Source organism: Epinephelus fuscoguttatus, linkage group LG21, assembly GCF_011397635.1.
Source record: "Epinephelus fuscoguttatus linkage group LG21, E.fuscoguttatus.final_Chr_v1".
Classification (NCBI taxonomy): Eukaryota; Metazoa; Chordata; class Actinopteri; order Perciformes; family Serranidae; genus Epinephelus; species Epinephelus fuscoguttatus.
In genome coordinates, this window is record NC_064772.1 from 1,278,781 (window position 1) to 1,305,053 (window position 26,273).

General features: G+C 39.8%; 1 protein-coding gene across 3 annotated transcripts in view; it reads left to right on the forward strand.

Annotated features, from left to right (window-relative positions):
• Nucleotides 1-354: 354 nt before the first annotated feature.
• cnn3a (calponin 3, acidic a) overlaps nucleotides 355-26,273 on the forward strand; it is a 44,974-nt gene continuing 19,055 nt past the window's right edge. Inside the window, exon 1 of one of the 3 annotated variants that reach the window (XM_049565829.1) lies at nucleotides 355-1,285. In XM_049565829.1, coding sequence (XP_049421786.1) covers nucleotides 1,250-1,285 — 36 coding nt within the window. In that variant the 5' untranslated portion in view covers nucleotides 355-1,249. Of the gene's footprint in view, nucleotides 1,286-8,100; nucleotides 8,363-26,273 lie in introns of those variants that run through there. The other 2 variants (XM_049565830.1, XM_049565828.1) reach the window with 2 other exon arrangements.

Consider the following 26,273-nt stretch of genomic DNA (forward strand, 5'->3'; position numbering starts at 1 on the left):
CAGTGTACCAGTTTAATAGACTTCGATTGTGCTGAGGCAGTAGTGGGTGCAGGTGCTAGTGGCTGCAGGTACCGTTGGTCCGCCCTGCCCGGCTGCGTCTTGCTAAAGGGAAGACAAGTCTTAACTGACACTGGGACTCTGGGAAAACAGGCCTGAGACATGACAGTCTCACACTAGAGTTGGCTGGAACAAGTTGCATTGGTGTCGTGGGCCTGCAGGGGGGGGCTAGAGGGAGAGGGAGTGTTAGGAGGAACTGTCACAGTGACCACTGAGGAAGCGGCTGGGAAGGGGGTGTGTTGTGTAAATAGTCAATCGGTGAAAGCTGTGGACTGGACAGCTAGTAGTGTGAGGTCAATGTTCTGAGACAGAAGACGGGATCCTATATGGTTTAGATGAAGGCAGTCTCGTTTGAAGAGGTCCGGACTATGAAGGAAGGTGGTGAAATTGTCCACATATGGAACGCCAGCGCTGTTGCAACGTTAGCCTTTAAGCCACACCTGAAGCTGCCAACTGAAGGAGGGGGGAGAGGCCCGGAGATGATGCACTGCTTGTTTGAGTGAAGAATATTATCAATAAGGCGAATGCTATCGTTCCTGAGTTTTATAGACTGTTGCAGTTTAAGGTCGTTAATTCCTCCCAGATGAACCACAACAGTACGGGCAGAGGGGTGTTTTTGCAGCAACTGAGGGATGGCGTCAGATATTTAAGTGTAGTCAACGTGCGTGTTTCCACCGGCTGTGGCTGTGCTGCGTTCCGGCTCCATCTCAGCTCCGGCACTCCGGAGCCCTCCGCAACAGATACGCAGGACTTCTATTTTTGCCGGACACCGGAGCACAATGCAGCAATTTAGCACAGAGCAGATTGTGCGGGGCAGGAAGTCATGCACAAAAACAAAATAAAACATCCGGTTAATTTTCAAAATAAAATACACAGTGTTCACGGCGGATCATATTTCCCTGCACTACACCTTGAAAACTACATAATGGGCAGAGGCAGGCCTGAAGTCAACAGGTCAGAGGTTTTCAGATGTCATTTCACCCCGTTGACACCATGGACGAGGAGATATTAATCATGGCAGTGCACCGAGATGTCTTCTGGCGGAGCTGCACCGCTCCGCACAGCAAACGCAGCCGCTGGGTATTGACAGACGGCGGAGCACGCAGCGGATAACCAGCACTGCCGTTCCGCAACGGACACGCATCCAGTGGAAATCCGGCGTTACTCTGTGAAGGGGAGAGGCCTGTGATAAATGTGTCAATGCCCACATCAGTCATTTATGCACAAGGTACTCCTTTACATTTTGTTCGACATAATTGATGCAGCCCATGTAATGAGTATGTATAAATGCCTTGATTCAAGGTCCCTCATTGACCACAACTAGAAAAGAGAGGTTAGTGTTTTGTTTTGTTTTGTTTTGTTTTGTTTTGTTTTGTTAATGCATAAAAATGTATTGTAACAACATGACCAAACAGTACATGATGTGTTCAGGTAGTTTTTTCCCCATGTGGATTTTATATAATCGAATAGGGCAGAATAAGATAGGATAGAACAGAATAGAATAGAATAAATCTTTATTGACCACCATGGGTGGAATTTGTCTTCACTTCACTAGACACAAAAGACAACATGTAAAAAGCAGACAAATGTTCAGTGAAACAAACATATAAAGTCATTACAAAACACTTAACACATGAAATCAGCTCATTGTCCGTCTGTGGTTTAAAACTCATCACTTTGTTGAGTTGGGGATGAAGGACTTATTAAATACATGTCTAGTTATCAGAGGGACTCTATAGCGCCTACTGGAGCTCAAGAGTTCAAACTGGCTAAAGAGAGTGTGGGAGCTACCTGCCAAGACACTCTTCGTTTTCTCCCTTGTCCCCTCTGTAAAGAGTTGGGTTATGGCCTTTTGTGGCTTGTTAACTATTTTACTTGCCATTGTCTCAATAGACAGTTTCAAGAGTTTATTCTTAGGTGTACAGTAAAGATGACTGTACCAGGCAGGGAGGTGAAAAGTTAATACACTCTCAACCATAGTTTTGTACACTAATTCTAAAATCTGCTGACTAACACAGAGGCCATTGAGTTTCCTAAGAAGATAGTCGCTGTGAGTGTCTCTTGAAAATATACTCAGTATTTTCAGAGAAGCTGCTGTGGGAGTCCAGAACTGTACCCAGGTATTTAAAGTTTTCCAGAGATTCAACATGTTGGCTATCCAGTGAAACTGGCTCTGTCTTCATTTCTTGTTTTGTGCAACTTGCTGATGTGACACCATGTTTGAAGGGCCTTAGTGTGGGCCAGGTAGGCAGCTTTACCTGATGGGTCTGTTTTCTGTAAAAGACCAATTAAGGCCATGTCGTCAGCATATTTAAACAATCTAATCTAATCTGTATACAGAGCCCAATGCACAATCACTGAAGTTGCACATGTAACAAAGGAAAACAGATATTTAAGTGTTTATACCTAAGGCTGTGTTTACGCACATATAGGGAACCAGCAGTTACACCATTTTTTAGACAGCTGAACTGATTAGCCTAAGTTAGAAGCCTTTCTGTCCTGTCCAACTGAAAAATGCCTCTTATGTATAGATGCCTTTACATTTCTGTCCAATGAAACTACACTACACCAGAAAAGGACTTGATGTCATGGCTCTGTTTGTGATCAGACTCATCACAAATTATAAATGGTGTATGAGAGTGACACTACAGTTTGTAGTCTTGTTGTGCTATAATGAACCAAATCTGGTGATCAAACACAATTATTACATTTTCCATACAAAGTGCAGCAGGGTTTCTATCAGCCAATGAAGCACATTCTGTGGTCAAAGGTGAACTTCATCCATCCATCCATCCATCCATCCATCCATCCATCTCCGTCATATCATGTTCACATCATCAAGTATCGGTAGGCAGTGTTTGCCAAGTTACCCTCAAAATGTAATATTTTACATATGACTAGTTACCTTCATTTGAAAGTAATAGGTTAGTTTACAATATTTCTGTCTCGGGTAATGCACTCTTTATTACACTACTTTTACGTTACTTTCACCAGAATTACCTTAGAAGTACAACTAGGCATTATAAATGGATGAGGCTCATGCTGCTTTATAGCAGGCAGACAGGTGACCCGCAAAAAGCTGTGTAACGGGTAAAAATATATATGTTTATATGTAATTTTTCCCCCTTGTTTTCTTCTTTAAAGGTAGGATCTGGAGGATTTTCAAACAAAACAAAATATAGACATAAACGATAATATTGCGATATTTTTTTAAGCGCTGTAAAATGTCCAAAAAATAGATACATAGATAGATACAACCGCCAAAATCTTATATTAAAATGAAACTTTCACATTAAAGGGGCAGGGGATTGGCACAGCAACAGAAAATTTTATTTTAAATTAACAAAATATGTAAACACGTTACAAGAGCAAAGCTTATTTGTCTGGTGCATTTTAACAGTCAGCAAAATATGTAAACAATTTATATATTAATTATTTATTTATTAGCACGAGAGGAAAAATATATATAAAACAAAATAATGCAGGAGTAGAACAAAAGACATACAAAATATAGACTAGATATCACAAATGTGCAGGAGAAACCAAAAAACCCTAAGGACAATGGTCATCATTACATAGAATAATTCACACATTAGAAGTGTGCATGTGAGTCAGAGAATTAACTGTATGACAAAAGGAGTGCACGCTCTCGGTCAAAGGTTATCATGGCAGCGTTTTATGTTGTTTCCTTGAGCTTATGTCGAGAAAGCATAACTGGCCGTCTATATCGATTCTAGCTCGCCATACAATAACCATAATCACAGTGATTCAATCATAGTTGATCTCAATTAGCGTTACGTTACGTCGGTTTATATTCTGTCTGCTCCGCTCAGTGTTTTCAGCTCTGTTTCGTTTTGAAACACTTAACGTTAGCAACATAGCTGCTAATACGGCTATTAGCTACTCAGCTAGCATTAGCTCCTAAGTGTCTTAAATGAAAACGGAAAACCTAGTCGCCGTTTAGGAGGACAGATACGGCTCAAATGTCCCGCATACGTCTAGAGTTACACATTATGACAATCTTAGTAAAACCGAAGTCCCTCACACAGTAACTGACGTGTGCATAGCATGACTTGCATTGGCTGTAAAGCTGTGGATGATGGTCACGGAGATGAGCAGCAGATTTGTAGTGTTGCTATCCTTCGCAGCAACTTTCTTTCTGCATGTTCTGCACACAGGATAGTTGTCCTCCACCAGCTGTCCCTCGGCATTCTTCAGAAACCCAAAGTACGACCAGACCTCAGACTTTGTGTGTTTAGTTGGGGGGAAAATGTCCTGAGTGCCGCTTCCGCCATGTTTTCATTCTTTGTGTTTACACATGCTACGCATTCACGCAGCGCCTGCATCGCGAGACTTGAATGAGGCTGTTATTACATATCCTGATAATCCACCGTGATAATGCAATTAATTTAAACATAAACGGTCATTCTTACCGTGTAAAAATTAACCGAAATTTACCGTAATATCGGTAATTGTTGCATCCCTAATATATACACATATATATGAATATGTTCATACCCAGCAGTGGCAGTATGGGGGGGAAAAGTCAGTACACTTCTCAGGGCCTCTGACTAAAAAAAATATTTAAACATTAAGATTACAAGATAAGATAACAGACGATAGAATTAGGTAACTAATACTAACAGTTGCTTTTTCTTTTCTTGTTTTTGGCAAAAAGTAAACATCCAGAGAGCCTCTGTATTGCCCCCTCCCCCTGCATTTCCTTGAAATGGATCGGTCTTGACCCTAAACCTAGCGTAAATGGTACTGGTTAGCAGCGTGGATTGAGGAGAGTCTCAGCTTCCAAAGCAAAAATCTGGGTACCAAAAAGGAAAAACACGAGAGAGAAAAGGAAGGGCGACCGTATGTCACCCAGTTCTTCACAAAGAAAGGTGGGTCACTTTGAGTGGTTGAAATGAACCAATTTAGTCCATAGTGAAACAGACTAGGAGTTTGATCCCCTAACTGTTCATATCTTAACAGAAAATTCTGAGTCTTTACATGTTTTACTTTACATTAGGATACAAGGCTATCTGAGACACTGGCTTCATTTAAGTCGCTCCAAAAAATGTACTTCTATGGGAAAGCATATCCTGACCTAGTCTGAGCTGTCTGTCTATTTTGATGCAATCTTACTGATTTTATTTCCTATTTATTATCTTGATTTAAGTTTTGGCCTTCCTTTTTTTATCTTTTATTTGATGACATTTTATGACATGTTATTTGTTTTATTCTTCTTGTATTTTAATTGTGTTAAGTTTTGAAAGGTGCTATATAAATAAAGTTTATCATTATTATTATTATTATTATTATGATTTTGCTCCTATTAAAGCCGTTATTTAATCATTACAGCCAAACTTTTATCAGGCTCTTTTTATTAAATCTGCTCTTTTTATTAAAGCTGCCCCTGTCCCTGCCTGGCACCAGGCCAAAGTACAGATGCAGCTTCATCTTCAGCAGCCTCCCCATATAACCCCCCTACCCAGAGGCGGTCCTGGCTAGTTTTACGCCCTGGGCGAACCATCCCTCTGACACGCCACATACCTGTGTGCCGCCACGGCTCGGTTGTCCAGGTACTACTGGGCAGTCATGACACCAACGAAAAAGGAAATTACTGGACCTGGAGTCGGACTTCTCTGTAAATGCCGCAGAGCACTATGAGCCTCCGCCATATTCCTGTCTGTGACCCCCGTTCAACCCACAACTGCCAGGATTCGCCTTTCCTTTCTGCTGCTGGTTGAAACGTGATAATAGGGGCGCCCCAGCGCCCGCTCCACTAACTTGATGTGGAAATGAGCGGTAGTCTAGAAAACTGGTGAGTTTTGGGGGGGGGGTTTTGTTTTAATTTGGAGGGCACTCGCCCACATTGCCCATAGCAAAAACCGTCCCTGCCCCTACGAATGAACCAGTATTCTATCAAATGACATGTCAGCTGATGGTAACTCATGTTTTGGTTATGATGTTGTCAGTGGTGGAAGAAGTAGCCTACTCAGATTTTTTACTTGAGTGATTGAAATACTACAGACTAAAAATAATTACTTATAAGAGTTCTAGAGGGTTCTAGAGATGTGGTTGCAGTATTTGCACAGAATTCATGTGGCCTGTGGTGTTGGACCCTACTGTCATATCTTTTCATGTGGCCTGTTCACCTTTGATGTCAATCGGACCTCTTGATCAGCCCAGCCCACAACCCACTGTTTTAGGCTAGCCTTGATGTAAGAGAATTAAAGGGATAGTGCACCCAAAAATGAAAAATTCAGCCATTATCTACTCACCCATATGCCAACGGAGGCTCAGGTGAAGTTTTAGAGTCCTCACATCCCTTGCGAAGATCAGCGGGGGGAGCGGCTAGCACACCTAATGGCTGACGGCACCCCAGACTAACGTCCAAGAACACAAAATTGAAACCACAAAATATCTCCAACATGCTCATCTGTAGTGATCCAAGTGTCCTGATGCCCTGACATAAAAAGTTGTTTCGAAAAACATCATATGAGCTCTGTTTTTAGCCCCATTGTAGCCTGTAGCTCTGACTGCTTCTCTGTGCTCCACGCTCAGGGTGATCGGTGATGCGCGGTCTCTGAAGAGCAGCAGTCTCGTCAGTACTGCTGTCCAGATTCTCAAGTGCAGGCATCACCAATTCCCAGTCTGAGCAGCAAAGACTTTCCTCATCCGATGGCATTGCTTTGCATTTGAAACAACTACACCACCAGGTTTCCAGTGCTCGACTCTGGTATTCTGCGGCTGGCTGAGGGTTAGGCTCATGAGCTGCGGCGGCTGCTTCGTCCAGTAGCCCTGAGTTCCACGTCCGTATACTCAAGCTCAAACAAATACAGCCCAACAAAGAAATGCTGTTCCTCCTCAGTTTCAAAGTCTTCAGACATGTTGGGCTGTTCTTTGCTAAATGACCGTAGTGCAAATTATGGTTACCGTTGTCTCCCCCTGCGGTGCACGTGTCACGTGATGTAAACACGGGTAAGCAAAGCTCATGCTTTCGCTGGTCTCGCGCAAGCACACACACGTGAGTGCGGAGCACAGAGAAGCAGTCAGAGCTACAGGCTACAGTGAGGCTAAAAACAGAGTTCATATGATGTTTTTGGAAACAATTTTTTATGTTGGGGCTTCAGGACACTTGGATCACTACGGATGGGCATGTTGGAGATATTTTGTGGTTTCAATTTTGTGTTCTTGGACGTTAGTCTGGGGCGCCGTCAGCCATTAGGCGTGCTATTCGCTCCCGCCACCGATCTCCGCAAGGGATATGAGGACTCTTAAACTTCACCTGAGCTTCCGTCGGCATATGGATGAGTAGATAATGGCTGAATTTTCATTTTTGGGTGCACTATCCCTTTAAACCTTGTCTTTGAATAATGATCTTGAGAGAGAATTCTACGGCTCACTGTGAACTTCTATCCCCACCATGCCGTAAATAAAAACTAATTTGAATCAGCCACAGAATGGCCCTGAAAGCATTTTTTTTCTTCCACACAAGTCATGGTGAAAGAGGACTGAAGTTACCCGGTTAGTTTATTTATACTCCAACATGCAGTCAGTTGTGGAAGTCAGTTAATTAATGCAAAGCATTCACTTGAGGGATAAAATGCACTGTTTGTATGAATTACTGTAAGGAGGTTTTTGTCTGACAATTTTGAGAAAAATGTTCATGTTTGTTTTTCTAAAGTAACGAGATCATTGTCTCATTTATTCAGCTCATTAATTCAAGAAAGGGAACCTGCGAAATTCTAATCTAATTCAGAAAAAAACAAGGGGCTAAAAAATTCAGAAATAATAATCTCATAATTCAGAAAACAGAGCACAACCTTTTATTTATGAAAATTTTTCTCAGAATTCTGAAGCATCTTGTAAATTCAAAAGAAAAAATTGGAACGTTTTTTTCTCAAGGGAATACATTACGCTTCCATAGTACTATTATTCAAATCCAAAAACGGTAGCATGAGCCATCCATGAAGAGTTCCAGGAGAGGAAGTAGCCTAGATAAATCGGGTGCTCTCAATGGCTGTTGTGGCTACGTCAATCATTTGGCGACGTTTTTTTTTCCTCTTCCCCCTGCAATCTAAGCCTGGTCTGCAAATTCTCTAGCCTCCGGTCTTCCTCTCTGAGAAACCTCACGGAATAGGCTACTTACCTCCTGCTCTAAGTGTTCGAGGCAGCCGAATCCACTGCTGCTTGTTAGGAGTTTTCCACAGCAGGCTCTGTGCTACACTGTAGCTAAAAATATACTAAGAAAATGACACATTTTAACAAGGGGCCAGCCTACGGATTATCTGCCGAAGTGAGAAGCAAAGTAAGTGTCCAAGTTTTGTCTTTACCTTTGTGTCTCCGATGGTAAACATCTTTAAAACACGTAAGGTAGCGTTTAAGAATCCTGTCTTCATAAACAGCCTGTTCATCTCGGAGAAAAGCAACACACCGAACTGTGGCCATTTCAACACTGTGGCTGGTTTAGTGTCCATTTGCTGTTAACAAAAGCTGCCGAAACTTCTTTTCAGCCCGGTGTTGCGTAAAACCGATAACGAGAGCGCGCAGCATACGGTAACTGATCTCCAGTTCTTTAAACGTTTAAGCTTAGACTAACAAAGGTAAAACAGAGAAACGTGGGCCAGGTTTAACAGTTGAGATTTGAACGTAGTTGTTAAATATAGCCTACAACAAATTAAAGTGCAGCTCATAAACGTCGACGGAGATTGTCCAAACGTTGAGCACATCTGTCGACAACTAAACCGAGCACAAAGTGATGATTGGAGACTTTAGGCCCCCACCGCTTTTCCCCCAATACTGGGAAACAAACTTTGCTTCGTTCCTCTTTGTTCACAGATGGGATCACAGGAACACTCTGAGGTAGTCATGGAGTTAAAGCTGCTAACTTATTCGAATGCTATGATGCACCGTGTGTTTGCATAGTAAAGAATCCTCCATAAGATGAATAAGCTATATTGAATATTGTTAGTTTGGGAGGAGCTGGGCCCCAGCTGGGGCTGTGCGGCTTGCTCCTGGTTATATGACCTCTTTGGATTCACTCACTCACTCTGTTGTCTCTCTTTGGATATGTTGCACTCTTTAAGATTGCCACGTAGCAGTGGTGTGATATTAGGCGCTTTCTGTAATTGGAATGATAATGAAAGAAAAATATGTACCATCGTAACAGGAGGTTGCTCTTCAAAAATGTGTCAGTATTATTCGTTCAAAGAAATTAAAGGTGTATATCAGCGTTATTACAGACAGCTGCAGACTGTGGGACTGTATGAGATGTTAAAATAATGACATAATCAAAAGATCTCTACATTATAGTGATAGAGCTCTGCCTAAAGAAGCTTATCTGAAGAGAACTAAAACAAAAGCACCACTAGACGTTTTCAATCATTAACCACAAATCACACATAGCTACTTTTCATCACTGCTCACTGCTCACCACTCACTAAGCGTACTGTCATTCTGGTATGTAATGTTTTTCATCACTTAAGCACCCATGGATTGCCACTGATTTCACCATCATATGAAACTTGTCCACTTAAAGCTCACTTGAGTCTGGCATTCCATTCCAACATCATATCTGCTTTCAATGCTAACAGTGAAGAACAGTTTGTGGTTGTATGTGTAGGTAGATTAGAAGAGTCTGTACTTAATAACATTGTTACAAATCTGCCAGGTGACTTCAAACAACAACTCCATGCTAAGTCATTTTTGTTGCAATGTGCACATAATTAATAGAGGTGACTTTTCCAACAACACAAGGGTTTCCCCAAGGATTTTTTTTACCAACAGCAGTGCTGAAGTGTGTGAGTTTTATTTTGCACAGCCAGGAGATATTTACCACGTCCCCTGGTATGAGAAGGGCTTTAGACACATATTTGTACATAGCTGTAGATGTCAAATTGTGTTTAATAAAATGTGTCAAGACTTATCAATATTTACAATTTACTGAACAATACAACACAAATTAATAGGGCTTGGTGATAAAATGACAGTTACCTTAATATAATTTTCGTTGATAGAGATATTATTATAAATATTCAATAAGTCCCCCATATATTTAAACAAACCCATAGTAATGCCACTCATATACCTCCTGATGTTCTTGTTTGATAGAGTAAGGACTGCAGTAATTCTCTGTCATTATCTGTTGATAAGATTAATAATGTCAGGTCTAGCATTACCCCCTCTTCTACTCTTCTCTCCGCTTAGCCAATTCGGCCATCAATTTTGGACGCTTTTTCACTCATTTCCCTGCAATACTTCACTGAGCTGATGGGCAGTATGAAACTGTCCTCCACTCCTGTTGATATTTTGACTACACCTGTGCTTAAAATGCAGTTGAGTCTATTGGTCAGGCCTTGTGTCAATTACAAATAGCTTGTTGATATTCTGGACACATCCTCGCTTATTTTAAAAATGCTGCTGTTCAGCCTCTGGGTGTCTCTGGAAATGCCATTGACTGATTTTGCTCCTGCCTTTCAAATATGTGTTCCTCTGTGGCTCTGTGGTCCTATATTATTTGCTTTATATATGCTTCTCACATTATTAGCCATTTCTGAGGTTTATTATATCACCGTTATGGTGAAGACATTTAGGCATGTCTCGTTTAAGCCTGATAACACCAACAAACTCTCTGATCTGCCCAACGGTTTGATAGCCATCAAGGACTGGATGTCAAACAACTTCTTACAATTAAACACAGAGAAGACGGAGGTACTGATAACTGCTTCAGATAGTAGAGCTTCTGAGGTTGCCCAGAGTATTGGGTCCCTTTCATCAGCTATATGGTCAATTTTTTTTTTACAGTTAAGAAATATGGCAAAGCTCAGGTCTGTTGTGTCTCTACCTGAGCTGGAGATGATTATTCGTGCTTTCATGTCCCTCTGACTGGACTACTGTAATTCTCTTTTTACTTGGCAAATCATCTCTAAACCATAACAATAATACAGAATGCTGCTGCAAGGCTGTTAACCAGGTCCAGCATGACAACACACATCACACCCTTTTAGTTTCTTTATGTTCTTCAAAAACTGTGTGTGTGTCCCTCAAAAGTATTTGTGTCTACTCTGTCTATGTTTGTTTTTTGTTAACCCTCCATTTAAAGTACCACAGAAAGCTTGGAGCTGGATACATTCACCTGACAGAAATCTGGATTTTGAGAGTTAAATACCTCTTTTCCATTTCGATTTAACTCCATCTGTCAAGTGTAATGACTCTGGTTTTCTATCACAATTGCAGTTACTTAGGCCCAGTTCATTGCAGTAAAACCTCTTCTGTCAGAGAGTGCACATAAATGAAAGAATGAGGTCAGGCAGGGGGCCCATCTGGGTTCCACTGCATGTGCTGTGATCAGTAGTCCATGCTCTTCTCTGATCTGCATTCATCACATTTCTGAAATCCTTCAACAAAAACCCCTTGATAAGGACCCATCCACTGGGTCATCAGCTCTCTGTATTTAACTTTTCACTCTGCTCAATTGACCCCACAGTGTTTTCTAGCCTGAGTAGTAGACATATGTTTCAGATACAAGTAGGCTTGTCACAATACCAGAATTTCAGTAGTCGATACCAAGACCAGCGATAAAAACAGTACTCATGTATTTCTAGATTCAATACTTGATTAAACTGTTTCAAACTTTAACTCTAAGGCCTCATTTACACCACAAGCGATCCACAAGTGTTGCAGCACATACACACACACACATATATATGTATATATATGTATATATATATATATATATATACTGTATATATGTATGTGTGTATATATATACTGTATATATGTATGTATGTGTGTATATGTGTGTGTGTGTGTGTGTGTATACATATATATATATATATATATATATATATATATATATATATATACAGTACAGGCCAAAAGTTTGGACACACCTTCTCATTCAATGCGTTTTCTTTATTTTCATGACTATTTACATTGTAGATTCTCACTGAAGGCATCAAAACTATGAATGAACACATGTGGAGTTATGTACTTAACAAAAAAAGGTGAAATAACTGAAAACATGTTTTATATTCTAGTTTCTTCAAAATAGCCATCCTTTGCTCTGATTACTGCTTTGCACACTCTTGGCATTCTCTCGATGAGCTTCAAGAGGTAATCACCTGAAATGGTTTTCCAACAGTCCTGAAGGAGTTCCCAGAGGTGTTTAGCACTTGTTGGCCCCTTTGCCTTCACTCTGCGGTCCAGCTCACCCCAAACCATCTCCATTGGGTTCAGGTCCGGTGACTGTGGAGGCCAGGTCATCTGCCACAGCACTCCATCACTCTCCTTCTTGGTCAAATAGCCCTTACACAGCCTGGAGGTGTATTTGGAGTCATTGTCCTGTTGAAAAATAAATGATCGTCCAACTAAACGCAAACCGGATGGGATGGCATGTTGCTGCAGGATGCTGTGGTAGCCATGCTGGTTCAGTGTGCCTTCAATTTTGAATAAATCCCCACCAGTGTCACCAGCAAAACACCCCCACACCATCACACCTCCTCCTCCTCCATGCTTCACAGTGGGAACCAGGAATGTGGAATCCATCCGTTCACCTTTTCTGCGTCTCACAAAGACACGGCGGTTGGAACCAAAGATCTCAAATTTGGACTCATCAGACCAAAGCACAGATTTCCACTGGTCTAATGTCCATTCCTTGTGTTTCTTGGCCCAAACAAATCTCTTCTGCTTGTTGCCTCTCCTTAGCAGTGGTTTCCTAGCAGCTATTTGACCATGAAGGCCTGATTCGCGCAGTCTCCTCTTAACAGTTGTTCTAGAGATGGGTCTGCTGCTAGAACTCTGTGTGGCATTCATCTGGTCTCTGATCTGAGCTGCTGTTAACTTGCGATTTCTGAGGCTGGTGACTCGGATGAACTTATCCTCAGAAGCAGAAGTGACTCTTGGTCTTCCTTTCCTGGGTCGGTCCTCATGTGTGCCAGTTTCGTTGTAGCGCTTGATGGTTTTTGCGACTCCACTTGGGGACACATTTAAAGTTTTTGCAATTTTCCGGACTGACCTTCATTTCTTAAAGTAATGATGGCCACTGCTTTTCTTTAGTTAGCTGATTGGTTCTTGCCATAATATGAATTTTAACAGTTGTCCAATAGGGCTGTCGGCTGTGTATTAACCTGACTTCTGCACAACACAACTGATGGTCCCAACCCCATTGATAAAGCAAGAAATTCCACTAATTAACCCTGATAAGGCACACCTGTGAAGTGGAAACCATTTCAGGTGACTACCTCTTGAAGCTCATCGAGAGAATGCCAAGAGTGTGCAAAGCAGTAATCAGAGCAAAGGGTGGCTATTTTGAAGAAACTAGAATATAAAACATTTTTTCAGTTATTTCACCTTTTTTTGTTAAGTACATAACTCCACATGTGTTCATTCATAGTTTTGATGCCTTCAGTGAGAATCTACAATGTAAATAGTCATGAAAATAAAGAAAACGCATTGAATGAGAAGGTGTGTCCAAACTTTTGGCCTGTACTGTATATATATGTATGTATGTGTGTATATATATATATATATGTCACGATTATTGCATATCGTGACAGGCCTAAGTGTACATGTGTCTGTGTAATTAGTTATAGAGGAGAACACCCAAAAATGGCACCAAAACACAGTAAACACTCAGCATCATTTTTTTTGACATGACTATATTAGTACAAACATTTACCTGCTAGTGTGGCAGGTAACCTTCTGAGCCAACCTTATTGGCGAGTGCCAAACAGAAAATCTACCCGCATTTGGGGCTTGGCAGGTGTTCGTTTTGGACCCAGCTTATCTAATGCCTCAACTTGGTCTTGTAGGTAGGTCTTTTTTTTTATTTTTTAAATTTTATATATTTTATTAATCCCCGAGGGGAAATACAATTTTTCACTCTGCTGTCAATTACACACAGGTCCGAACACACACATGCACAAACTGGACCTATACATGCACTAAGTCAGAGTGGGCTGCCCATGACAGGCGCTCCAAGCGGTTGGGGGGTTTGGTGCCTTGCTCAGGGGCACCTTGGCAGTGCCCAGGAGGTGAACTGGCACCTCTCCAGCTACCAGTCCACGCTCCATATTTTGGTCCGGACGGGGACTTGAACAGGTGACCCTCCGGTTCCCAACCCAAGTCCCTATGGACTAGGGCTGTCAACGAATATTCTAAATTCGAATTTGAAAAAAAAAATGGACCTTCAAATGTGAAAATTGATATTCGATTGTGGAGAAGAAACACCCCACCACCACAGCTGTCCTCTCTGCGAGTGGGCGTTGGCATCAGATGCGCATTTCTCCACGCTGGTCGACAAGCGGTTCTGCTCCCAGCTGTTGTCTCCAGCACCTGGCTTGACACATTCCCTCGCGGCTCGCGCAGAAAATAGACCAGATGCCGAAACGATTGCTGCAGGGCGCAAGCCGGTCACAGTCCGGCGCTTCGAGGTAGGGTTGGGCGGTATGAGCAAAATCTTATATCACGGTATGAGTAATTTCATATCACGGTAACAGTATATATCGCGGTATGGTTTTTTTTCCCTGTAAATTCAATTAATGGCTTAAAATAACCATACTGTCGCATTTGATAATTTTCCTCTTTTATTTTTGAACTTGGAAAAACAGGAAAAATGCCAGTGCAGTGCAATATATTTTAAAAAAAAAAGAAATCACGCACAGCATCACACAAATGTGCATCTCAGTATATGAAAAGAAAAAAAAAACCCTGAGTTTTTAAACTAAGCCTCACTTAAAATCTGTGCAATATGAACTCACAGCAGCTGCAGCATAACATTATTTTAAAGAAAATATAATAATATAATAAATAATAAACCACAAAGAATGTGCAAATGTCTGGTAAACACTGAACTCCAGCATTAACTTAAGCTATAGTGTGCGTGCAAATGTAAACACAGAGCTCCAGCTTAATAAGAAATAAAAATAACAAATGAGAAAAAGTATTTTTTACACAAGGTAACAGGTGCATAACAACAGTTAGTGCAATATAAAATCACAGCATCTCCTAAATGTTCTGAAAGACACTGTCACTAGTGTGCAAATGTCTGGTAATTGCGTATATCCAGCAATTACAGATTGTGCGCAAGAAACACCAGCTGATCAACTTTCTCTGGTCTCAGTGCTGATCTGCGGCAAGTGATAATGTTACTACTTGTGCTAAAAGCACACTCTGATGGGGCACTTGTGGCTTGAATGCACAAGTATTTCTTTGTCAGGCTTACCACTCGTGGAAAATTGGCCTCGTGCTGCCACCACCATTCCAGGGGGTTGGTCTCCCCATCAGCCTCCACTGTTTGAAGTTACCTGTTAAGCTCCAGTTCAATGGACTGTCTGTGTGACTGAGGGACAGTTTGGTCTTGGCGTGATGCAATCTTGAAGAAGCTGCCCAAACTCCTCTTCTTCTTAGCAGGAATCTCTGGCACCTCGGTGGCAGCTTCAGCTGGTGGTATGGAGTCTCCCCCTGCAGACTTTTCCTGTTCAGACACAAGGCTCTCTATCTCTGCAGCAGCTTTGGTCTTTATGTAGTCCACCTTCTCTGGCTTTATGTCGGTGATTTTGAAGCGAGGGTCGAGAAGGGAAGCCATATCAAGCAGAACCTGGGTGGATGGGTCAACATATTTTTCATCCAGGTACTCCAGAATGCTTGCTTTGATTTTCTTGGTGAGATCGACGTCATCATCCTGTGGCTTAAGAACTTGCTCACTGAAAAGATGGAGCACAGGTTTTAAATATGAGACACTCACATACTGCTCGCCGGACAAGGCATCTGTGAACGCAACGAGAGGGCTCAACGCTTTGCTAACAGATTCCAGTATATCAATGTCCTGCCATGTCAGAACCAAATGCCTGGTCTTCCTGTCAGCTCGAAGGACTTGTGTCAGAGCTTTCTCCTGCTCTAGGATCCTTTCAATCATTTGTTGTCGAGAGCCCCATCTTGTTAGGGTCTCTGTTATGAGCTGGTGAGCAGGCAAGCCCAGCTCTGCCTGAGCAGTGGCCAGCTCACGCTTCCTTTTCCAGGAATTGCAGAAGGCACTCACAACTTTTTTGCATACCCCAATGGCACGTTCCACTTGTGGCTCTTTCACACTTCTTTCTGTTTACAGTAAACACAGAGGAGAAATGTAAATTGTTGACAGATGCTGACAATTACTACACTTAAGGACAAGCGACAAGCATTATCATTTTGCATTTGCAATTATGTATATATTATAATTAATAATCATAACTATTATGTAAATTTTTGACTGAGGATAACTTTATTTTTGAGGCTTAGGTGTCACTTAATTTTAACAAACTCTGTCTTTCTGAAAAGGTGTTTATTTTTATTTCTTAATTACAAAAATGTGAAATCTTTCAAACAGCTATACAACTGTTCAACAAACAAGTCCAGGTTACATAACATGGCTTAATAATACTGACCCCTGAAGACCAATTATTGTAAATACCAAGGTATACAACTAGTTGGGGTAAAACAACAAGCAGAGAGGTATTTGTCATTGAATAATATTTAATGAAAATCCCACATGATTACCAGTCACTCAGTACGTTTACATGCATACTCACCGATGGCCAAATGAAGACGGTGTCCAAAACACTGTAGCCTTGTCCAGTCATTCAGCTGGAGTGCTTTGACGTTGTTGGTGGCGTTATCTGTGGTTACGCAGACTTGATGGGCCTCCGGTAATCCCCACGACTCCAGTGCATCCCTTAGGTTTTGGGCTATCCTTTCCCCTGTGTGATCCTCCGGGAAGTAAGAGGTCTGAAGACACCTACTCTTCAGTTTCCAGTCTTTAATAAAATGGGTCGTTAGGCTCATGTAAGGCTGTGTGGTGCGGCTCGACCACATGTCTGTTGTTGTAGCAAAATAAAGAACACTTTGAAGCTCCTTTTCAATTTTGCTACGGCACTCTCCATATACTCGTCGCAACTCCACTTCTGTAAAGTGCTTGTGACTGGGCATTACATACCTTGGGTCAAGGGTGTTGAGTAATTCTCTGAACCCCGGCTTTTCAACGGTATAAATCGGGACCATGTCTTTGCATATGTGCATCGTGATGGCCTCCGTTATCTCCCTCCATCGACATGATTTTTTTGTCATACTGGGTGCCTTTGGCGAAAGACTCTGCCAAGCTCTTTTGGACGAGAGAAGCTGCTGCAACTTTTGTTTTTGATGCAGCGGGCGCGCCACGCATCTTTTGGCTTTCATAATATTGCTTAGCATGTTTTATCTTTAAGTGGTGGAAGAGATTACTGGTGTTTCCACCTCCAGCATCAACAGTCTTGCGACACTCTTTGCAGAGTATTGCTTTTTGTTCTTTGTCGGATTTTCTAAATCCGAAAATGTTCCACACAACAGACGTAGCGCCCTTTTTCGGAACGAGTTCCTCCTCCTCCTCGTCATGTTGCGGGGGCCGGGCTGCCTCCGTTTCCTCGTGACTCCCTTTACTCTCCGCCTCCGCCATCACTCCAGTAAAGATGTTTCTTCTTCGTCGTGCACGTGCAACCACGCCAAGCAGTCTGTTGCAGTGCTGGCTCCCTGTGTGTCGAGGCAGTGTAACTACAGTGACTCAGAGAGATGCCACAGACATCTGCACTTTCTCCAGTATAAACGGTATTGCAAAATCTCTACCGGAAGACACTTTATACCGTCACACGGTATTATACCGTCATACCGCCCAACCCTACTTCGAGGCTCTTCGCAGCGCTTCCACTGGCAGTATGGCCAGGGGTCAGAGAGGGGGGGGCGAGCGAGAGGTCCGCGGTCGTTTATAACATAACGTTATAGATAATTATTTTATTTGTTTTAATGTGTAGGTATGTAAATGTTTTCAAAGACGTTTATGTTGAAATAAAAATACCTACAAGTAGTTATGTTTCCTTGTAGTAATACATATACAAGTATGTTTCCTTGTATTATTTTGCCCTCTTGTGGACATAATGTGAAAAATTTTTTTTTTGAATTGTTCGAACCTATGACCTATTTTTAGAACGAATATTCAAACGTCATTTTTGAGCAATTTTGACAGCCCTACTATGGACTGAGCTACTGCCGCCCCTATGGTACCTGTTCTACCCTGCATAATGGATATTTACACCAGGTGCTGCAATAATAAGGCCAGGAGAATCAATAAAGGTCCAATCACCTGGAAAACTGCCCTTTTTACCCTGTTGAGGTCAGGAATAAGCTAACGGTTACACGAGGCAGCACTGAGAGGCTCAGGAGGAGCTTCTACTCAGCTTCTTCTCAGACAACAATGATACTAAATGAGGACCCTGCCCAATGCTAAACCTAATCATTTATTTATCATTACTATACTGTTATGAATATACAAATTACAAATACAAATGAAACTGATGACTGCTTTTCACTGGAAACATATTTTATGATTTCAAGTTACAAAAAAATTGATTGATCCATTGATTGCATTACGCTGCTACCCAGTAATTACTAGTTTTATATTGTATTTTATCTGTGTTGTGCTTTAGCTAACATTACTTTTTTATATTGTCAAATATTTGATTTGAATCTGTACTTTGAATTTGTACTTTGATGCTTTGGCAAAATAGCTTTTTTTTTAAGAGAAAATTCAAAAACTGTTAAAAAGCTACATTCCCTCAACATTCCCTCACAGGTGAACAAAAATTACACTGATTTAAATTTCTAAAGAGACTTTATTATTATGGCTCTGCGCCAGCCATAGCCGTGGCTGGAGGCATTATATTTTTTGGGTTGTCAGTCCCATTCTTGTGAAAATAATATCTCAAGAAGGCTTTGAGGGAATTTCTTCAAATTTAGCACAAACATCTACTTGGACTCAACAATGAAGTGATTAAATTTTCATGGTCAAAGGTCAACTGTGACCTTGCATCGGTGTCATTCTCGTAAACACAATATCTCAGGACGGCCTTGAGGGAGTTTCCTCAAATTTGGACAGAAGTTCACTTGCACTCAACAATAAGCTGGTTGTAATTTGGTAGTCACAGGTCAGAGGTCACTGTGACCTCACAAAATATGTTTTTACTGATTACTCAAGAATTCTTATCCTCATCATGTCAAAATTTCACACAAATGTCTGATAGGATATACATTTTATATCCAAAAGGTCAAAGGTCAACCTTACTGTGACTTCATAATGATCTGCATTAAACACTTTTTTGGCCATTACTCAGTGTCATATCTCAGGAACAGAAGGGCAGATATTTGTCAGATACTTACAGTGAGAGTCAGTTACAGTGAGAGTGAGATTAGGGGAGTGTCTCTGGGACGCCAGAGATCACTGTCTAGCCTCCTGGAGGCGTCATGGGACCAACTAGACCAAACACTGGTGAAAGGAGGTTCCCACCTGATGACCCCAAAAACGTGTTAGTCATCACTGCTCACTAGTCTGTATAGTTAAGCTTTGCCATAATAGCTTATCATGGGGCTTAGGAGGTTATTCAATGAGAGCTGATCCTTTCTCTAGAGCACAAATTACTTGTGTTTATTTGAACACATAAAAAAGGGGAACAGACAAATCAAGATGTATAAATAATCAAAATGCCAAACTGATACTCAAATGAAAGGAATTCAGGATAATGTAATTATAGACTAATCCATAATTCAATATAGCAGCAGAAATAAAAGAGACTACAAACATAAGTGATAATAAGACAAGCAGACTAAACAGATACATTTATGAAAGAATGAGGATAAAAATATAAGAACATAAGTACATTAAAATAGCGCTATGAGCCTATCTCATTATATGGCAACATATTTATTATTTTTAAAGGTAATTTTGTCATTGATGGTAGAAATAATTTCAATAGGCAGAGAATTCCAAAGTGCTATTGACCTGTGTGTAGAGGTAGATTTATAAAAATTCGTTCTTGGTGGCGGGAGTATTATGTGACCAGAGGCTGCACCTCTTGTGCTGTAACCATGTCCAGAGGCCATGTGTATCTGATGAGCCAACCTGGCTGGTCTGTTGGTTCTAATGACACTTCGCAGAAACATAGTACACATAAGGACATTTTCTCTTCAACCATCAGCCAAACCAAGTGTGCGTGCACATAGCTGACAGTAGCTCTGAATGGCTGAGTGCCAAACGAGCTATTTTATTTTGGGAAACCTGCAACTTTTTCAGATTGGATTTTGATGCTGAAGACCAGATTACAGGACAGTATTCTAGGTGAAACAAAACCAAAGAATGAATAATTGATTTTTTTATAGTGTAGGGTGGCTGAGCTCACATGCAACATACTTGTTAAATCTTGATATAAGTTATCATGCATCATTACAAACATTTATAAAGAGTTTTACAAAGCCATAAAATGCATGATCATGTCTCGTGTGCTTCTAATGCATTAGACATGACCTTCATATAGAGTGTTACCAAATTGTTTTCGATGATCGTCTGTGAAATCAGCTTGTTTGACTGTTGTTATGATGATCATTGATGAGCTTTGTATAAACCAGTTGGGGGGGGGGTAAATATGCTTTATGAGGTACAGGTCTTCCCATTGTTTTTGCTGTAGGTGTCTGGTCTAGGTTTACAAAAGTTTTAGATATTCACGGTACAATAACCATCTCAGGAAATATTATGGTTTCATGGTATTACAGAATTTTTATCATATCAGTCAGAATGACCCTTAAAGAAATGAAAACAACTCATTGTTGGTTGAACAAATATTCTATTACTATAATTGAAACCATCTTGTTAATGGAGGTATGTGAAAAAAGTCTCCTCTTTTTTTTTTCTTTTTTTTTTTTATTAAACACAAAACACCAGCAACAACAAAATACAGGGACAAGACACAAGCATGTCTAAAGATATATAACACACAGCACACAGTTTACAAAACCAAGCCACGGAAACAACAAAACATACAGTACAGGCCAAAAGTTTGGACACACCTTCTCATTCAATGCGTTTTCTTTATTTTCATGACTATTTACATTGTAGATTCTCACTGAAGGCATCAAAACTATGAATGAACACGTGGAGTTATGTACTGAACAAAAAAAGGTGAAATAACTGAAAACATGTTTTATATTCTAGTTTCTTCAAAATAGCCACCCTTTGCTCTGATTACTGCTTTGCACACTCTTGGCATTCTCTTGATGAGCTTCAAGAGGTAGTCACCTGAAATGGAAACTTTTGGCCTGTACTGTACATCTTCACAAAAACACACAAAAAACAGATACCGCCATCAACAGGACAAACAGCAGCCTAAAAACTTAATGATCAAAGAAACAGTAAAGATAAATTGGCTTCCTGTTGTAGTTTTAAAGAGATTAGATTTCATGGGGGGAAATAATAATAATGAATAAATAAATAAATAAATAGCAAGAAAAACAGGCAAAAATAAACAAAGGCCTTCCGTCACCACAATTTTTGTTTTTAAGACCAGCCTTCACCCTGACTCAAAGTTTCCCACCCACGTTCAAAAATTACACACTGTTCTTTGTTTCTATTAACATCTTGTGCTATAATCCACTGAAATTTCAAAAACATTTTGAAATGTTCAATGTTTAACTGTTGTTAAACATTGAACATTAAACTGTTGTTTTTTGTAGCTTTAAATATAAAGGCTTTTCCCATCATAGTGATGATATTATTAAGTCTTTTCCTTCTATTTCATCCCTTAAATCACCAAACATAATAGTTAGAGGGCAGCTGTAAAAGCTTGGGCTATAAACAGAAATCCTACTCTAATCCAAAAAGGTGCAACTTCCTTACAATACCTTACAGTAAGTGAAGATCTGACTCCTCTTCCTCTTCACAAAATCTGCATAAGTCACATTGTTGGATGCCCCATTTTTTGAGTCTTATTTTGGTGGGCAAATAACAGTAAATGATTTTTAGCTGTATAATTCTAATAGAAACATCAAAAGTGGTTGTATAAATGTTTGTAAAAACTTTTTTCCATGGAATACATAAATCAGAGAGATCCTCCCATTTTGAACATACAGCAACTGGTGCAACTGCAATTTTTTTTTTTTTTTTTTTTTTTTTGTACATACAGAAGTGATATATTTTTTTATTTATCTTCCCCTTATTTACCCATGTTCTATCCTTGATAGCAGGGCAACACACAAGTTGTTTTGAGCTTAATGATAATTTCCTCTTCCAAGTCTGTGGAATAGCTGCCCAAAGTTGGTTATATGTCAGGGAGTCACAAACATTACCATATATAGTAGTCAATTCATTGTAAGACATAATTTCACCTTTACTATTTGAGAGGTCATTTATAAATAATAAACCCACTGTAAACATTGATTCAATATAAAAGGACATATTGTTAATCATAATATTACTGTTGTACCATAACAATTGACTTTGAATTTCATGAGATGATTCAGGTTGATGGTATTGGTATTGAAGCCAACTAACTAACTAATAACTTTTTCCAAGAAACCCGATAGATAAGGAAAAGCTTTTCTCTTCAACAGAGCAAATTGAGAGGCAGTTAACTGAAAATAAGGATAAAGTTGTTCATGAAAAAGAGGATGAAAGGTTGTTAATAGCTTTGCTGAAAACCACTGGGGATTTTAGTTAAATTTGGGCATAAGGGATGCCTTCAATGCAAAGTTAAGTGCACTGAGGCTCAATAGTTTAAGCCCACCATGGCTGTAATCGTTATATAGGTAACCACGCTTTATTTTGTCTGGCTTGCCGCTCCATAAAAAAACATAAAACATTCTTTCATATTTTTTAAAAAGGTCCTCCTTTGGTGATGGTAATGCCATAAGAATGTAAAAATGAGGGATCACTAAAGAATTTAACACTATTATTTTCCCATAAACAGTCAGACTAGCCATTCTCCAGGCTTTCAATATTCTGTCACTTTTAAGAAGCTTTCTTTCAAAGTTTTCTTTCGTTATACGTTACATATTTCTACGCACATGTATACCTAGGATGTCTATAGGACCATCAGACCATTTAACTTGGCAAGTCACAACAAAACTCAAAGTTGGAGCCTCTTAAGGACCCTATACGCAGTACTGTACATTTTTCATAGTTAGGCTTTAAACCAGAAATATTAGAAAAATCATTTAACTCATCAACTAGTGCAATAAAAGTTGTTATATTTGGTTGTATTCGGAAATTTATATCATCCGCATACACTGAAATTTTTGATTCTAAAGTAAGTATTCTCAAACCTTCAATTTTACTATTTGCTCTCACTTTTTTGGCTAAAATTTCTGTAGCTAGAATAAATAAGTACGCTGAAATCAGACAACCCTGTTTCAGTCCTCTGTGTAACTTAATTGTTTTCCATTGTTATCCATTATTTGGATTACTATGAACTACTTTAATCCAGTTAATCAAAGAGGGTCCAAAATTAAAATATTCTAAACATTATAAATGAAATCCAAGCGTACTTTATCAAAGGCTTTCTCCGAATTCAACAGAGAAAATCAAGGCAGGAATATTCTACCTTGCAGGAATCCACATTGATCTGGGCGTATAATATTTGGTAATACTTTTTTTAGTCTATTTGCAAGGCATTTGTCCAATATCTTTGCATCATTACATTGCAAAGTTATTGGCCTCCAATTCTGCAATATAGTTGGATCCTGGTATTGTCCATTTGGATCGTGTTTTAACAGCAAGGAAATTAACCTTTGCTGTTGAGTTTCTGACAGCTTTTTCGCACTGTATGACCAGTTGAAAGTATTAAGCAGAAGTATTTTAATGGATTCATAAGAAGTTTGATAAGAATCAACAGAGATGCCATCAGCTCCTGGACTTTTTCCCTTTTCAAAAGAGCTTATGGCTTCCTGTAACTCTTGCTGCATAATGAGACCCTCACAAGATTCCTTCTCTTCTAAAGTTAACCTGACATTATTTTCAGTAGGTCCGATATGCTGAAGTATTACTTCCCTTGGGGGGCTTTGGAATGAAAAAAAAAAGTTTAGAGAAGTATTTGTGTTGTTCCATCAAAATTTCTTTTTGTTCTTCACTTATTTTGTTTCCTATTATGAGCTTCATTACATTTTTCTTGACCACATTCTTATGCTGCCTGTTTAAAAAATACTTTGTTGATCTCTCTCCTTTTTCAACCCATTCTATTCTATTACCCAGGTAAGTTATATTAGCTTTCTCTGCATATAGTCGTTCTAGCTCCTTTTCCTTGTGCTCCAGATTGACCTTTAGTTTATATTAATTTATATTATTATCAATTTGTTGTATTAATACTTCTATTTCCATATAACCAAAGGGTCAGCAATGTTTGTTTTTTTTCTACAAAATCCTTATCTTTCAGCAGCTGCTGATTCAGCTTCCAATATCCAGGTCCTCTATGAAATGTTGTTGTACAGACAGTCAGGGATATAAAATGGTAATCAGACTTAAATCTCTCTTTAATTTCAACTTTCTTAATTAGTGGTATCAAAGAAAAAAAAAAATCTATTCTGCTTGCCTGGTTTCCTCGTCTCCATGTATATCTTGTTTGTTTAGGATTCTGCAGCCTCCATATATCTATTAAATCCAATGAGGACATGATATCAGAAATGGCATTAAATGATTTGGTATGATAATTCCTATTTTGTGTGCCTTTTCAATCTAAATCCACATCTAAAACAGTATTATAGTCACCAACCATTATCAGCCTCTTATCATGTAGCTCTTTTTCTTGTAATGTATTAATAATGTTATCAGCAAAAGCGGATCATCAGAGTTGGGTGCATGCAAATTTATCAAAACAAAATCTATACTATCTATCAAAATATGTTGTGTAATATATCTCCCTGTGTGATGTGCTACCATTTCTTTGACCATAATATTCCCTTTCTTTTTATACATTATCATCACACCTCTAGAACTGGAGCACCCATGAGAAAAGTAAATCTCACCCCCCCATTCTCCTTTCCACTTAATCTCATCTAATTGAGTAGAATGGGTCTCTTGTAAACAAAATATATCATGGTTTTTATCTGCAAGCCACATGAAGACATCACCTCTTTTCTTTTTTTTTTATCAGCCAATCCGTTACAATTAAAACTTGATATAAATAACTCAGACATAATGCTGTGTTAATTAACAATTTCCATTCCGGATTTTTGGACGTGAGGTAAGGGCGAAGCATAGGCAACAATAACATCATTTAGAGGAAGATAGACGGGAAAAAAAGGCGAGGAAGGAAAAACTCAGCAACAAAACAAAAAACATCTAAAAAAAAAAAAAAAAAAAAAACCACGTACTAAAAATCGTAACACAAGGTTCTAATGACATGTAGATTAAATACAAAAATAGTTACAAAGATAAACGATCAGAAAAAGAGAAAAAAATTCACACATTGACGAGTTGGGCAGCATCTAATAGTATCCAAAGCTTCTTTAACATAAAAAAAAAAAACATTAACAAAAAACTCAAGTTCAAGAAAGTCCTATAAAGTCCAGTGAGCTAAAGCCTATTTAGTTCATTATTCTCATGTAATGATATTGATCGGTGCGCATGACATTTAACGCGTTTTAGTAAGCCAGGGGGTCATCTTTGGATCCACAAACAGTTTATTATTCACATAGAGCCTGTCAGCAACCAGCTTCACTTTACTCCCTTTTTTCTTCTCCTGGTGATACAGTGGCATAAGTACTTTGCGCCTCTCCATTACCACTTTTGGATACTGTTCAGAGATACCAAAAGGCTTACCTCTTAGCTTAGGACCCAGGTATTTTATCCGCTGGCAATGATCAAACCATTAAACTTAATTATGATAGGCCTCGGTGAGCATGTTGTGGGGGCAGCCGCTTCTCCAAAAGATCTTTTTTTTCCCCCATCCGATGCACCCGGACGAAGGTTATTTCCTCTGCCTCTTCTTTCTTCAGCTCGAGCTGCTTTTGGGCAAAGGTCCGCACCTGCTCTTCCACGTTTTCATTCAGGGTTTCAGCAATGCCGGTAATAATTAAAATGTCACTCATCGATCTGACCTGTAGATCCGTTACAGTCTCAATCAGTGATTTATTTTCCTTTTTGAGCAGTAAAATGTCATGCTCCATGCGCTGATATCCACCTCTCAGCATCCCATTATCGCTTTTTACAGCACGGATTGTGTCCTTCAACTCCTTTATCTCCGCTTGCAGTATGTCCAAAATATCCAGCTTGTTAAACTTATCCAACAGACATATCTTTTCTTCAGTCAGTACAATGAGACTATATTCGCGTCTGTAAGTTCAGGCCTTTGAAGTAACTCACTGCTAGATAGCCGTTTTCTTTTCCGAATGACTCTGCA